A 15,618-nucleotide genomic window follows, 5' to 3' on the forward strand; every position below is an offset into this window, starting at 1 on the left:
GCCGGTGCAGACTCGATGGGCCGAATGGCCTCCTGCACTGTAAATTCTATGATAATCGATGATATAAATACTGTGGCAACCAGAGCAGGTCAGAGGCTGGGAATCCTTGCGGAGAGTAACTCACCTCCTGACTCCCCCCAAAGCCCTGTCCACCCATCTACAAGGACACAAGTCAGGAGTGTGATGGACTCTCCCACTCGCCTGGATGAGCGCGGCCCCAACAACACTCGAGAAGCTCGACACCATCCAGGACAAAGCAGCCCCCTCACCCCCGCTCGACCGACACGCTAACCCCGCCACCTTCAACACCCACTCCCCCCACCCCCCCCCGACGCACAGCGGCAGCCGTGTGCACCGTCTACAAGATGCACGGCGGCCACTCGCCAAGGCTCCTTCGACAAGCGTCGACCAAACCCGCCACCTCTACCCCCCGAGAAGGACGAGGGCAGCAGACGCCACGGGGAGCACCCACCCGTCTGCACGTCCCCCCTTCGAGCCCCCCCCCCCCCCCCCCAACTCTTCAGTTCAAGTGGAGGGAGAGACTGAGATTGTTCTTCTCAGAGTGGAGAACATAAGGGGGAGATTTAATCAAGGGGTTCGCAATCACGGGGGGGGGGGGGGGGGTCGATCGAATAAATGGGGAGAAAGTGTTTCCCCATCGGCAGGGGTATCGGTAACCGGAGAGGATGCCGATTGGAGAGAGAACCAGAGAGGCGGCCAGGGGGAGGAGACTCATGTTGCCACGGCGAGTTGTTGTGATGTGGGACGGGGAGGGAGGGGTCTAATTGGATGGCTTGTTCACAGGGCCCAGCACAGGAGCAGTGGGCTGAAGGGCCTCCTCATGATCTCTGTCTCTCCCCAGCCGGCTGCTCCTCACAGCACAGCAGGCTTGGCAGAGTGGATGCCCGGGTCCAACTCTATCTCCTTTTTGTTTGACAGGGGGTGATGCGACGGCCAAAATGGGTCTCCTGATGGTCATCCTCTCCATCATCTTCATGAAGGGCAATGTGGTGAAGGACTGTAAGGCTCTTTCTCAAGTTGGTTTGTGTTTGTTACCGAGAATTTACCTCCGTGTCGCACGTGGGAGCAGATGACCCGTTTACCCAGAATGCCAGGCTCCCCAATCACTGTCAACATCAGCCCCGACAACCCTCCCTATCTCTGTAACCTCCTCCAGCCAGCCCCTACACCCCTCCCTATCTCTGTAACCTCCTCCAGCCCCTACAACCCTCCCAATCTCTGTAACCTCCTCCAGTCCCTACAACCCTCCCTATCTCTGTAACCTCCTCCAGTCCCTACAACCCTCCCTATCTCTGTAACCTCCTCCAGTCCCTACAACCCTCCCTATCTCTGTAACCTCCTCCAGCCCCTACAACCCTCCCAATCTCTGTAACCTCCTCCAGTCCCTACAACCCTCCCTATCTCTGTAACCTCCTCCAGTCCCTACAACCCTCCCTATCTCTGTAACCTCCTCCAGTCCCTACAACCCTCCCTATCTCTGTAACCTCCTCCCAGCCCCTACAACCCTCCCAATCTCTGTAACCTCCTCCAGTCCCTACAACCCTCCCTATCTCTGTAACCTCCTCCAGTCCCTACAACACCTCCCTATCTCTGTAACCTCCTCCAGTCCCTACAACCCTCCCTATCTCTGTAACCTCCTCCAGCCCCTACAACCCTCCCAATCTCTGTAACCTCCTCCAGTCCCTACAACCCTCCCTATCTCTGTAACCTCCTCCAGTCCCTACAACCCTCCCTATCTCTGTAACCTCCCTCCAGCCCCTACAACCCTCCCAATCTCTGTAACCTCCTCCAGTCCCTACAACCCTCCCTATCTTTGTAACCTCCTCCAGCCCCTACAACCCTCCCTATCTCTGTAACCTCCTCCAGCCCCTACAACCCTCCCTATCTCTGTAACCTCCTCCAGCCTCTATAACCCTCCCTATCTCTGTAACCTCCTCCAGCATCTACAACCCTCCCTATCTCTGTAACCTCCTCCAGCCCCAACAACCCTCCCTATCTCTGTAACCTCCTCCAGCCCCTACACCCTCCCTATCTCTGTAACCTCCTCCAGCCCCTACAACCCTCCCTATCTGTAACCTCCTCCAGCCACTGCAACCCTCCCTATCTCTGTAACCTCCTCCAGCCCCTACAACCCTCCCTATCTCTGTAACCTCCTCCAGCCCCTACAACCCTCCCTATCTCTGTAACCTCCTCCAGCATCTACAACCCTCCCTATCTCTGTAACCTCCTCCAGCCCCTACACCCTCCCTATCTCTGTAACCTCCTCCAGCCCCTACAACCCTCCCTATCTGTAACCTCCTCCAGCCCCGACAACCCTCCCTATCTCTGTAACCTCCCCAGCCCCGACAACCCTCCCTATCTCTGTTCCCTCCTCCAGCCCCTACAACCCTCCCTATCTCTGTTCCCTCCTCCAGCCCCTACAACCCTCCCTATCTCTGTAACCTCCTCCAGCCCCGACAACCCCTCCCTATCTCTGTTCCCTCCTCCAGCCCCGACAACCCTCCCTATCTCTGTAACCTCCTCCAGCCCCTACAACCCTCCCTATCTCTGTAACTTCCTCCAGCCCCGACAATCCTCCCTATCTCTGTGACCTCCTCCACACCTACAACCCTCCCTATCTCTGTAGCCTCCTCCAGCCCCCTACAACCCTCCCAATCTCTGTAACCTCCTCCAGCCCCTACAACCCTCTCTATCTCTGTAACCTCCTCCAGCCCCTACAACCCTCCCTATCTCTGTAACCTCCTCCAGCCCCTACAACCCTCCCTATCTCTGTAAACTCCTCCAGCCCCGTCAACCCTCCCTATCTCTGTAACCTCCTCCAGTCCCCTCCACCCTCCCTATCTCTGTAACCTCCTCCAGCCCCTACAACCTATGGTCAAATTCTGTCAGATGTACAACCCAATGAAGCCCATCTGTGGGGGTTGGTGGGGTAGCGATGTTTAACAGAAGCGGAAAGATTTGCATTGATGTAGCACCTTCCCACATGCACTGCCTCCCACCATCCCTCACAGGTTAGGAATCACTGTCATCGTTGGCAGCCATTCGCACAATTTGCAGTTGTGAGGTTGTCTGGCTGTACAGCCTGTCGCAGGTTGTGTGACGCAGCAGCCTGCAGTCAGCTCACCGCAACACCCGGTCTGTCCAACACTCATCTCGGCGCCAGGAAGCTCCTGGGTTCCAGACGGCTCATACTGCCTGGTCCAGTACTGAGGGAGTGCCGCACTGTCTGAGGGTCAGTGCTGAGGGAGCGCCGCACTGTCGGAGGGTCAGTGCTGAGGGAGCGCCGCACTGTCTGAGGGGTCAGTGCTGAGGGAGCGCCGCACTGTCGGAGGGTCAGTGCTGAGGGAGCGCCGCACTGTCGGAGGGTCAGTGCTGAGGGAGCGCCGCACTGTCGGAGGGTCAGTGCTGAGGGAGCGCCGCACTGTCGGAGGGTCAGTGCTGAGGGAGCGCCGCACTGTCGGAGGGGTCAGTGCTGAGGGAGCGCCGCACTGTCGGAGGGTCAGTGCTGAGGGAGCGCCGCACTGTCGGAGGGTCAGTGCTGAGGGAGCGCCCCGCACTGTCACAGGGTCAGTGCTGAGGGAGCGCCGCACTGTCACAGGGTCAGTGCTGAGGGGGTGCCGCACTGTCGGAGGGTCCGGTACTGAGGGGAGCGCCGCACTGTCGGAGGGGTCAGTGCTGAGGGAGCGCCGCACTGTCGGAGGGTCAGTGCTGAGGGAGCGCCGCACTGTCGGAGGGTCAGTGCTGAGGGAGCGCCGCACTTTCAGAGGGTCAGTGCTGAGGAGTGACGCACTGTCGGAGGGTCAGTGCTGAGGGAGCGCCGCACTTTCGGAGGGTCAGTGCTGAGGGGAGTGACGCATTGTCGGAGGGTCAGTGCTGAGGGAGTGCCGCACTGTCGGAGGGTCAGTGCTGAGGGAGTGCCGCACCGTCGGAGGGTCAGTGCTGAGGGAGCGCCGCACTGTGGGAGGGTCAGTGCTGAGGGAGCACCGCACTGTCGGAGGTTCAGTGCTGAGGGAGCGCCGCACTGTCGGAGGGTCAGTGCTGAGGGAGCACCGCACTGTCGGAGGGTCAGTGCTGAGAGGGAGCGCCGCACTGTCGGAGGGTCAGTGCTGAGGGAGTGCCGCACCGTCGGAGGGTCAGTGCTGAGGGAGCGCCGCACTGTGGGAGGGTCAGTGCTGAGGGAGCACCGCACTGTCGGAGGTTCAGTGCTGAGGGAGCGCCGCACTGTCGGAGGGTCAGTGCTGAGGGAGCACCGCACTGTCGGAGGGTCAGTGCTGAGGGAGCGCCGCACTGTCGGAGGGTCAATGCTGAGGGAGCGCCGCTTGTCGGAGGGTCAGTGCTGAGGGAGTGCCGCACCGTCGGAGGGTCAGTGCTGAGGGAGCGCTGCACCGTCGGACGGTCAGTGCTGAGGGAGCGCTGCACTGTCAGAGAGTCAGTACTGAGGGAGCGCTGCACTGTGGGAGGGTCAGTGCTGAGGGAGCACCGCACTGTCGGAGGGTCAGTACTGAGGGAGTGCCGCACTGTCTGAGGGTCAGTGCTGAGGGAGCGCCGCACTGTCGGAGGGTCAGTGCTGAGGGAGCGCCGCACTGTCGGAGGGTCAGTGCTGAGGGAGCGCCGCACTGTCGGAGTGTCAATGCTGAGGGAGCGCCTCACTGTCGGAGGGTCAGTGCTGAGGGAGCGCCGCACCGTCGGAGGGTCAGTGCTGAGGGAGCGCTGCACTGTCAGAGAGTCAGTACTGAGGGAGTGCCGCACTGTCGGAGGGTCAGTGCTGAGGGAGTGCCGCACCGTCGGAGGGTCCGTGCTGAGGGAGCGCTGCACTGTGGGAGGGTCAGTGCTGAGGGGGTACCGCAGTGTTGGAGGGTCAGTGCTGAGGGAGCGCCGCACTGTCGGAGGGTCAGTGCTGAGGGAGTACAGCACCGTCGGAGGGTCCGTGCTGAGGGAGCGCTGCACTGTGGGAGGGTCAGTGCTGAGGGGGTACCGCAGTGTTGGAGGGTCAGTGCTGAGGGAGCGCCGCACTGTCGGAGGGTCAGTGCTGAGGGAGTACAGCACTGTTGGAGGGTCAGTGCTGAGGGAGCGCCGCACTGTCGGAGGGTCAGTGCTGAGGGAGCGCCGCACTGTCGGAGGGTCAGTGCTGAGGGAGCGCCGCACTGTCGGAGGGTCAGTGCTGAGGGAGCGCCGCACTGTCGGAGGGTCAGTGCTGAGGGAGCGCCGCACTGTCGGAGGGTCAGTGCTGAGGGAGCGCCGCACTGTCGGAGGGTCAGTGCTGAGGGAGCGCCGCACTGTCGGAGGGTCAGTGCTGAGGGAGCTCTGCACTGTCGGAGGGTCAGTGCTGAGGGAGCGCCGCACTGTCTGAGGGTCGGTGCTGAGGGAGCTCTGCACTGTCGGAGGGTCAGTGCTGAGGGAGTGCCGCACTGTCAGAGGGTCAGCGCTGAGGGAGCGCCGCACTGTCGGAGGGTCGGTGCTGAGGGAGTGCCGCACTGTCGGAGGGTCAGTGCTGAGGGAGCACCGCACTGTCGGAGGGTCAGCGCTGAGGGAGCGCCGCACTGTCGGAGGGTCGGTGCTGAGGGAGCTCTGCACTGTCGGAGGGTCAGTGCTGAGGGAGCGCCGCACTGTCGGAGGGTCAGTGCTGAGGGAGCTCTGCACTGTCGGAGGGTCAGTGCTGAGGGAGTGCCGCAGTGTCGGAAGTGCAAACTTTTAATGACGAGAGATTAAATGTGAATCTCTCATCTTCCTTCTCGGGTCGGTGTAGGAGACTCCAGTCCCGGTGGCTCTTTACGGGATCCTGCTGTGCAGCCGCATTTCCCCACCATACAGAAAATAATCCTGATTGGCCCGTGAGGAGCTTCAGGGGCTCCTGAGGTGGTGGTAAGGGGGTGCTGGGGAAATGCCGGGTCACCCGGTGGGTGGGGAGCTATTTGAAGTCCCTGTGAACCTGTATTTAACTCTCTCTCTCTCTCTCTCTCTCTCCCTCTCCCTCTCCCCCTCTCTCTAGCCCTGCTGTGGCACACCCTCAAAAAGCTGCGAGTCGACCCCAGGTAACTCCTCCCCAATACTCTTCAACCCAATGTTCGGAGCCAAGGGCCTGGAGTTAAATTTGGGTGTGTGTGGGGCAGGGTGGTTGTTGTTGGTTGGAGGGGGCCGCGGTGGGAGGGGGAGGGGTTGGCGGGGTGGTTGTTGTTGGTTGGAGGGGGTTGAGGGGGGGTTGGCAGGGTGGTTGTTGTTGGTTGGAGGGGGCCGCGGTGGGAGGGGGAGGGGTTGGCGGGGTGGTTGTTGTTGGTTGGAGGGGGTTGGGGGGGGGGGTTGGCTGGGTGGTTGTTGTTGGTTGGAGGGGGCCGCGGTGGGGTGGGGGGGGTTGGCAGGGTGGTTGTTGTTGGTTGGAGGGGGCCGCGGTGGGGGTGGGGGGGGTGGCAGGGTCGTTGTGGGTTGGAGGGGGCCGCGGTGGGGGGATGGTTGTTGGTTGGAGGGGGCCGCGGTGGGGGTGGGGGAGTGGCAGGGTCGTTGTGGGTTGGAGGGGGCCGCGGTGGGGGGGTGGTTGTTGGTTGGAGGGGGCCGCGGTGGGGGTGGGGGGGTGGCAGGGTGGTTGTGGGTTGGAGGGGGCTGCGGTGGGGGGGGTGGTTGTGGGTTGGAGGGGGCCGCGGTGGGGTGGGGGGTGTTGGCAGAGTGGTTGTTGTTGGTTGGAGGGGGGTGGGTTGGCAGGGTGGTTGCTGTTGGTTGGAAGGGGCCGCAGTGGGGTGGGGGGGTTGGCAGGGTGGTTGTTGTTGGTTGGAGGGGGGTGGGTTGGCAGTGGTTGTTGTTGGTTGGAGGGGGGGGGGGGTTGGCAGGGTGGTTGTTGTTGGTTGGAGGGGGGGGGGGTTGGCAGAGTGGTTGTTGTTGGTTGGAGGGGGGGGGGGGGAGTTGGCAGGGTGGTTGTTGTTGGTTGGAGGGGGGGGGGGTTGGCAGGGTGGTTGTTGTTGGTTGGAGGGGGGGGGGGTTGGCAGAGTGGTTGTTGTTGGTTGGAGGGGGCCGTGGTGGGGGGGGGTTGGCGGGGGTGGTTGTTGTTGGTTGGAGGGGGCCGCGGTGGGGGTGGGGGGGTGGCAGGGTGGTTGTTGGTTGGAGGGGGTGGGGGGGTGGCAGGGTGGTTGTTGGTTGGAGGGGGCCGTGGTGGGGGGGGTTGGCGGGGTGGTTGTTGTTGGTTGGAGGGGGCCGCGGTGGGGGTGGGGGGGTGGCAGGGTGGTTGTTGGTTGGAGGGGGTGGGGGGGTGGCAGGGTGGTTGTTGGTTGGAGGGGGTGGGGGGGTGGCAGGGTGGTTGTTGTTGGTTGGAGGGGGCCGCGGTGGGAGGGGGAGGGGTTGGCGGGGTGGTTGTTGTTGGTTGGAGGGGGTTGGGGGGGGGGGGTTGGCAGGGTGGTTGTTGTTGGTTGGAGGGGGCCGCGGTGGGGTGGGGGGGGTTGGCAGAGTGGTTGTTGTTGGTTGGAGGGGGCCGCGGTGGGGGTGGGGGGGTGGCAGGGTCGTTGTGGGTTGGAGGGGGCCGCGGTGGGGGGATGGTTGTTGGTTGGAGGGGGCCGCGGTGGGGGTGGGGGAGTGGCAGGGTCGTTGTGGGTTGGAGGGGGCCGCGGTGGGGGGGTGGTTGTTGGTTGGAGGGGGCCGCGGTGGGGGTGGGGGGGTGGCAGGGTGGTTGTGGGTTGGAGGGGGCTGCGGTGGGGGGGGTGGTTGTGGGTTGGAGGGGGCCGCGGTGGGGGGTGGGGGGGTGGCAGGGTGGTTGTGGGTTGGAGGGGGCTGCGGTGGGGGGGGTGGTTGTGGGTTGGAGGGGGCCGCGGTGGGGTGGGGGGTGTTGGCAGAGTGGTTGTTGTTGGTTGGAGGGGGGTGGGTTGGCAGGGTGGTTGCTGTTGGTTGGAAGGGGCCGCAGTGCGGTGGGGGGGTTGGCAGGGTGGTTGTTGTTGGTTGGAGGGGGGTGGGTTGGCAGTGGTTGTTGTTGGTTGGAGGGGGGGGGGGGTTGGCAGGGTGGTTGTTGTTGGTTGGAGGGGGGGGGGGTTGGCAGAGTGGTTGTTGTTGGTTGGAGGGGGCCGCGGTGGGGGTGGGGGGGTGGCCGGGTGGTTGGAGGGGGCCGTGGTGGGGGGGGTTGGCGGGGTGGTTGTTGTTGGTTGGAGGGGGCCGCGGTGGGGGTGGGGGGGTGGCAGGGTGGTTGTTGGTTGGAGGGGGTGGGGGGGTGGCAGGGTGGTTGTTGGTTGGAGGGGGTGGGGGGGTGGTTGTTGGTTGGAGGGGGTGGGGGGGTGGCAGGGTGGTTGTTGTTGGTTGGTGGGGGTGGCAGGGTGGTTGTTGTTGGTTGGTGGGGGTGGGGGGGTGGCAGGGTGGTTGTTGGTTGGAGGGGGTGGGGGGGTGGCAGGGTGGTTGTTGGTTGGAGGGGGTGGGGGGGTGGTTGTTGGTTGGAGGGGGTGGGGGGGTGGCAGGGTGGTTGTTGTTGGTTGGTGGGGGTGGCAGGGTGGTTGTTGTTGGTTGGTGGGGGTGGGGGGGTGGCAGGGTGGTTGTTGGTTGGAGGGGGTGGGGGGGTGGCAGGGTGGTTGTTGGTTGGAGGGGGTGGGGGGTGGCAGGGTGGTTGTTGGTTGGAGGGGGTGGGGGGGTGGCAGGGTGGTTGTTGGTTGGAGGGGGTGGGGGGTGGCAGGGTGGTTGTTGGTTGGAGGGGTGGGGGGGTGGCAGGGTGGTTGGAGGGGGTGGGGGGGTGGCAGGGTGGTTGGAGGGGGTGGGGGGTGGCGGTGGTTGTTGGTTGGAGGGGATGGGGGGTGGCAGGGTGGTTGTTGTTGGGTGGGGGGGTGGCAGGGTGGTTGTTGGTTGGAGGGGGTGGGGGGTGGCAGGGTGGTTGTTGGTTGGAGGGGGTGGGGGGGTGGCAGGGTGGTTGGAGGGGGTGGGGGGGTGGCAGGGTGGTCGTTGGTTGGAGGGGGTGGGGGGTGGCAGGGTGGTTGTTGTTGGGTTGGGGGGTGGCAGGGTGGTTGTTGTTGGGTTGGGGGGTGGCAGGGTGGTTGTTGTTGGGTTGGGGGGTGGCAGGGTGGTTGTTGTTGGGTGGGGGGGTGGCAGGGTGGTTGTTGGGTGGGGGGGTGGCAGGGTGGTTGTTGGGTGGGGGGGTGGCAGGGTGGTTGTTGGGTGGGGGGGTGGCAGGGTGGTTGTTGGTTGGAGGGGGTGGGGGGGTGGCAGGGTGGTTGTTGTTGGTTGGAGGGGGTGGGGGGGTGGCAGGGTGGTTGTTGTTGGTTGGAGGGGGTGGGGGGGTGGCAGGGTGGTTGTTGTTGGTTGGAGGGGGTGGGGGGTGGCAGGGTGGTTGTTGTTGGTTGGAGGGGGTGGGGGGGTGGCAGGGTGGTTGTTGTTGGTTGGAGGGGGTGGGGGGGTGGCAGGGTGGTTGTTGTTGGTTGGAGGGGGTGGGGGGGTGGCAGGGTGGTTGTTGGTTGGAGGGGGTGGGGGGGTGGCAGGGTGGTTGTTGTTGGGTGGGGGGGGTGGGGGGGTGGCAGGGTGGTTGTTGGTTGGAGGGGGTGGGGGGGTGGCAGGGTGGTTGTTGTTGGGTGGGGGGGTGGCAGGGTGGTTGTTGTTGGGTGGGGGTGGGAGGGTGGCAGGGTGGTTGTTGGTTGGAGGGGGTGGGGGGGTGGCAGGGTGGTTGTTGGTTGGAGGGGGTGGGGGGGTGGCAGGGTGGTTGTTGGTTGGAGGGGGTGGGAGGGTGGCAGGGTGGTTGTTGGTTGGGGGGGGTGGGGGGGTGGTTGTTGGTTGGAGGGGGTGGGGGGGTGGCGGTGCTGCTACCCGTTTCACCGCTCTGTGGCTTCCCCCCCCCCCCCCCCTTCTTCCTGTTCCCATCCGGGCCCCCCCGGAGCGTCTTTCCGGACCGCCGGACGCCGCACTTCCGTTTCGGGACTGATGTTTTTGTTTCTCCCCCCCCCCTTCAGCGAGAGGCACGCCGACTTCGGAGACGTGAAGAAGCTGATCACGGAGGAGTTTGTCAAACAGAAGTGAGTGGGGACGGGGCACTGGCGCCCCCAGTGGCCTGGAGTGCGGGGCCGGCTCGCTGCCCTTCCGTCCGTACCCAGCCTCGGCGGGTTAGGCCGGGCGTGCGTCCCGCTGGCAGTTTGGGAGATTCAGAGGCGACTCGATCAGATCCTGAGGGGGGGGGGCTGGTTGTGGAGACGATGTTTCCTCTTGTGGGACAATCTTGGCGGGGGGGGGGTATTGGCGGAGCGAGGGGTCGCGGGGACAGTCTGATCAGCCCCGATTGTATTGAATGGGGAGAAGGCCCGGGCAGCCCCCCCGATCCTGACCATCTCTCTCTTTCCTCCCCCCACCGCCAGGTACCTGGATTACTCGCGGGTACTGCACACGGACCCCGTGGAGTACGAGTTTCGCTGGGGTGCCCGGGCGACGAAGGAAACCTCCAAGCTCAAGGTGCTGGAGTTCGTCGCGAAGGTAAATGGACTTTAGAATCAAACTCGACCCGCCGCGGGGCCAGTGCCCAATTCGGGAGGGGGAAGTGGGGAAAGGTACGGGACGACTTGGGGGACCCTGTCAAAAGGGGCTGGAGCAGTGCGATGGGCCGAACAGTCCTCCTGAGCTGTGCGACGACCCCGACCCGCCCCCCCTATTAATCTCCCTTTGCCTTCCAGATGCACAACGACCAGGATCCGAAGACGTGGGCCACGCAATACAAGGAAGCCCAGCAAGAGGCAGGCGCCCCGGGCAGGAGCTAACCCGACACAGGAGGTCGGCGCCCGACCCGACCCGACGGCGAGGGGTTTGAGTTCTCGTGTATTATCTCCCCACCCCCCAACCCAATGGGCGAACAGTAAATGTCCGAATCTTGACACGGCGATCGGTCTCGATCGACCCCCACCCCATACTTTGCAGGCACTGAACTTGCACACCGCCTTGTTGAACCAGCATTGGGGCTGGTTTCCCCCTCCTGCGCCAGCCACCGACAGCTGTGCCGTGCGGGGCTCCAGGTGTGCCAGTTTGATGTACCGGACACGGCCAAGCTGGCGCAGCCTTCCTCCCCCATTCCCTCAATTCCCGATCGGTCTTTCTGTCTGGGTCTTGACTGACCCCCCCCCCACCCTGTTGAGTGTTTCCCACCATTGCATTGCGTCGCAGAGCTTCAGGGAAGGCCATGGAGCGAGGGACATTGCTGTCGCGTGTTTATATCATATTTCCTCGGTCAGGGTGTCGTTTGAGTTGTTTGTATCTGTGTTTTTCTAACCGGAGGCAGTAATGTAAGTGATTAAACTGAGCTTCTTGTCATGGCTTTTGCCCAGATGTGCTTGTCTCATTCAACCTCCTTGTCCGCGCTGATTTCCCCCCCCCTCCTGCCCGGTGTCCCCCGCCTGCCCGGTGTCCCCCTCCTGCCCGGTATCCCCCTCCTGCCCGGTATCCCCCTCCTGCCTGCCGTCCCCCTCCTGCCCGCCGTCCCCCTCCTGCCCGCCGTCCCCCTCCTGCCCGGCGTCCCCCTCCTGCCCGGCGTCCCCCGCCGGCCCCGTATCCCCCGCCGGCCCCGTTCCCGCATCTGCAGCATTGTGGACGGGATGGTTTGGCAGGAGCGGATCGTATTTTGTCCTTGGTGGGGCCGGGCGGGTGGGGTGGGGAGGATTGAAAGCAGGTTCTCCCGCAAGAGGGAGAATTGGACCAATGGCTGAAGGGGGCAGGGTTAGCAGAGCTGTTGCAGGGGGGGCAGCTCGGTGGCACAGTGGTTGGCGCTGCTCCCACACGGCGCCAGGGTTCAGTTCCGGCCTCGGGTGACTGTCTGTGCGGAGTTTGCACTTTCTCCCCGTATGTCCGCCTGGGTTTCCTCCCACAGTCCAAAGATGTGCCGGTTAGGTGGGCTTATGGGGATAGGGCAGCACAATGGGCCTGGGTAGAGTGCTCTTTCGGAGGGTCATTGCAGACTCGATGGGCCGAATGGCCTCATTCTGCATTGCCGGGCTTCAGTTGGGCGGGGAGGGGGAGGAGTGGGACTAAATTGGACAGCTCTTGGAAAGATTTAAGATGGATGCTATGGGCTTCTCTTGCGGCCCAGTTTTTGGTCGGCGCCTCCTGTTCACCTTCCTTCATTCCGTCCTCTCCGAGGGCCTGGAGAAACCGAGGGAGGGTGGCGGAGTCTGGTCCAGTGGGACCGAGGGTGGTCCCCTCCCAACCGCGGGACTTGGCCCGGCGCATCCGTGCTCCACGGCAAGGGCTTACCGGCCCTGACTCCGCCGTGTCGGTCAGCGCTCTGCCTTGAAACCGGAGCGCCCTCTCTCTCGGGCGCAAGCCTGGCCAAAATATACGGGTCACCTTAAAGTCACGAGCACCCCGCTTCCCCACTCTCAACCACCCTCGCTCGGTTGAGTCAGAATGAAGCAGGAATGCCACATTCGGCATCGCCATGGTTGCGGGAGTTGCCGGAAAGATGACAAATTCAGACCCCGGTTTGCTTTGGACCTCCAGGCCAGATTTCCTTCAGGCCCTGCCTCCGCCTTCAACTCTCCCCAGGTGCCCACGAGGCAGTGGAGCTATTTGGCAGCCAGCGGAGCTTGGACCCGCATTCCCAGTGATCCTCCAGACTCCGCGTTTGGGAGGAGGGTGGGGGGGGGGGGGGGGGCGAGCCTAGCTTTCTGCTCTGAAACCTCGGTCCAGGCCACCACGAGGGACGGAGTTTCGGTGTGTCGCGGTGGGGAGGCACAGCTGAGCTGCAGAGGGGAGCTGTTGATGCAGGGAGAGCCCTGCACACTCGACGCATTGTCCCTCACCTGCCCGCTCGCCAATGAGGAACACTCAGACGGAAATGAGCACCTCGGAAACAGAAAATACACCAGACCCATCACATTGACCTGCTGGGCACGGGGAGCTTTATATATCAATAAACAGGTACCCGGGAGTGAGTTACAGACTGGAATCTAATCGAGGGGTTCAGGATGGTTTATATATAGAATAACAGATACCCGGGAGTGAGTTACAGACTGGAATCTAATCGAGGGGTTCAGGATGGTTTATATATAGAATAACAGATACCCGGGAGTGAGTTACAGACTGGAATCTAATCGAGGGGTTCGGGGTGGTTTATATATAGAATAACAGATACCCGGGAGTGAGTTACAGACTGGAATCTAATCGAGGGGTTCGGGGTGGTTTATATACAGAATAACAGATACCCAGGAGTGAGTTACAGACTGGAATCTAATCAATGGGTTCAGGGTGGTTTATATATAGAATAACAGATACCCGGGAGTGAGTTACAGACTGGAATCTAATCGAGGGGTTCGGCGTGGTTTATATACAGAATAACAGATACCCAGGAGTGAGTTACAGACTGGAATCTAATCGATGGGTTCAGGGTGGTTTATATATAGAATAACAGATACCCGGGAGTGAGTTACAGACTGGAATCTAATCGAGGGGTTCGGCGTGGTTTATATATAGAATAACAGATACCCGGGAGTGAGTTACAGACTGGAATCTAATCGAGGGGTTCGGGGTGGTTTATATATAGAATAACAGATACCCGGGAGTGAGTTACAGACTGGAATCTAATCGAGGGGTTCGGGGTGGTTTATATATAGAATAACAGATACCCGGGAGTGAGTTACAGACTGGAATCTAATCGAGGGTTCAGGGTGGTTTATATATAGAATAACAGATACCCGGGAGTGAGTTACAGACTGGAATCTAATCGAGGGGTTCGGGGTGGTTTATATATAGAATAACAGATACCCGGGAGTGAGTTACAGACTGGAATCTAATCGAGGGGTTCGGGGTGGTTTATATACAGAATAACAGATACCCAGGAGTGCGTTACAGACTGGAATCTAATCGATGGGTTCAGGGTGGTTTATATATAGAATAACAGATACCCGGGAGTGAGTTACAGACTGGAATCTAATCGAGGGGTTCGGGGTGGTTTATATATAGAATAACAGATACCCGGGAGTGAGTTACAGACTGGAATCTAATCGAGGGGTTCGGGGTGGTTTATATATAGAATAACAGATACCCGGGAGTGAGTTACAGACTGGAATCTAATTGAGGGGTTCGGGGTGGTTTATATATAGAATAACAGATACCCGGGAGTGAGTCACAGACTGGAATCTAATCGAGGGGTTCGGGGTGGTTTATATATAGAATAACAGATACCCGGGAGTGAGTTACAGACTTGAATCTAATCGAGGGGTTCGGGGTGGTTTATATATAGAATAACAGATACCCGGGAGTGAGTTACAGACTGGAATCTAATCGAGGGTTCAGGGTGGTTTATATATATCAATAAACAGGTACCCGGGAGTGAGTTACAGACTGGAATCTAATCGAGGGTTCAGGGTGGTTTATATATAGAATAACAGATACCCGGGAGTGAGTTACAGACTGGAATCTAATCGAGGGGTTCGGGGTGGTTTACATATAGAATAACAGATACCCGGGAGTGAGTTACAGACTGGAATCTAATCGAGGGTTCAGGGTGGTTTATATATATCAATAAACAGGTACCCGGGAGTGAGTTACAGACTGGAATCTAATCGAGGGTTCAGGGTGGTTTATATATAGAATAACAGATACCCGGGAGTGAGTTACAGACTGGAATCTAATCGAGGGGTTCGGGGTGGTTTATATATAGAATAACAGATACCCGGGAGTGAGTTACAGACTGGAATCTAATCGAGGAGTTCGGGGTGGTTTATGTACAGAATAACAGATACCCGGGAGTGAGTTACAGACTGGAATCTTATCGAGGAGTTCGGGGTGGTTTATATATAGAATAACAGATACCCGGGAGTGAGTTACAGACTGGAATCTAATCGAGGGGTTCGGGGTGGTTTATATATAGAACAACAGATACCCGGGGGTGAGTTACTGACTGGAATCTAATCGAGGGGTTCGGGGTGGTTTATATATAGAATAACAGATACCCGGGAGTGAGTTACAGACTGGAATCTAATCGAGGCGTTCGGGGTGGTTTATATATAGAATAACAGATACCCGAGAGTGAGTTACAGACTGGAATCTAATCGAGTGGTTCGGGGTGGTTTATATATAGAATAACAGATACCCAGAAGGAAGTTACAGACTGGAATCTAATCAAGGGGTTCGGGTGGTTTATATATATAGAATAACAGATACCCGCGAGTGAGTTACAGACTGGAATCTAATCGAGGGGTTCAGGGTGGTTTATTTATAGAATAAAAATACCCGGGAGTGAGTTACAGACTGGAATCTAATTGAGGAGTTCGGGGTGGTTTATATACAGAATAACAGATACCCGGGAGGGAGTTACAGACTGAAATCTAATCGAGGGGTTCAGGGTGGTTTATATATAGAATAACAGATTCCCGGGATTGAGTTACAGACCTGGAATCTAATCGGGTTTGTGGTGGTTTATATACAGAATAACAGATACCCGGGAGTGAGTTACAGACTGGAATATAATCGAGGTGTTCGGGTTGGTTTATATATAGAATAACAGATACCCTGGAGTGAGTTACAGACGGGAATCTAATCGAGGGGTTCGGGTGGTTTATATATAGAATAACAGATACCCGGGAGTGAGTTACAGACTGGAATCTAATCGAGGGGTTCGGGATGGTTTATATATAGAATAACAGATACCCGGGAGTGAGATACAGACTGGAATCTAAT

The 15,618-nt window shown here is 60.1% G+C and overlaps 1 protein-coding gene across 1 annotated transcript; it reads left to right on the plus strand.

Annotated features, from left to right (window-relative positions):
- Positions 1–939: 939 nt before the first annotated feature.
- LOC140398927 (non-structural maintenance of chromosomes element 3 homolog) lies at positions 940–11,271 on the plus strand. Its single transcript, XM_072487914.1, has 5 exons — positions 940–1,020; positions 6,011–6,053; positions 9,915–9,977; positions 10,314–10,428; positions 10,626–11,271. The coding sequence occupies exons 1-5, from the start codon at positions 960–962 to the stop codon at positions 10,707–10,709; spliced, it is 366 nt and encodes a 121-aa protein (XP_072344015.1). The 5' UTR covers positions 940–959; the 3' UTR covers positions 10,710–11,271.
- The last annotated feature ends 4,347 nt before the right edge of the window (positions 11,272–15,618 follow it).

Source organism: Scyliorhinus torazame, chromosome 22 (assembly GCF_047496885.1).
Source record: "Scyliorhinus torazame isolate Kashiwa2021f chromosome 22, sScyTor2.1, whole genome shotgun sequence".
In the NCBI taxonomy this organism is placed as follows: Eukaryota; Metazoa; Chordata; class Chondrichthyes; order Carcharhiniformes; family Scyliorhinidae; genus Scyliorhinus; species Scyliorhinus torazame.

Excerpts from the sequence above, each read along its gene's own strand:
- LOC140398927 (XM_072487914.1), top strand. The coding sequence starts at position 960 with ATGGGTCTCCTGATGGTCATCCTCTCCATCATCTTCATGAAGGGCAAT. Across the intron at positions 9,978-10,313 it reads GAGGAGTTTGTCAAACAGAA|GTACCTGGATTACTCGCGGG; the intron begins GTGAGTGGGGAC and ends CCCCACCGCCAG. Across the intron at positions 10,429-10,625 it reads TGCTGGAGTTCGTCGCGAAG|ATGCACAACGACCAGGATCC; the intron begins GTAAATGGACTT and ends TTTGCCTTCCAG.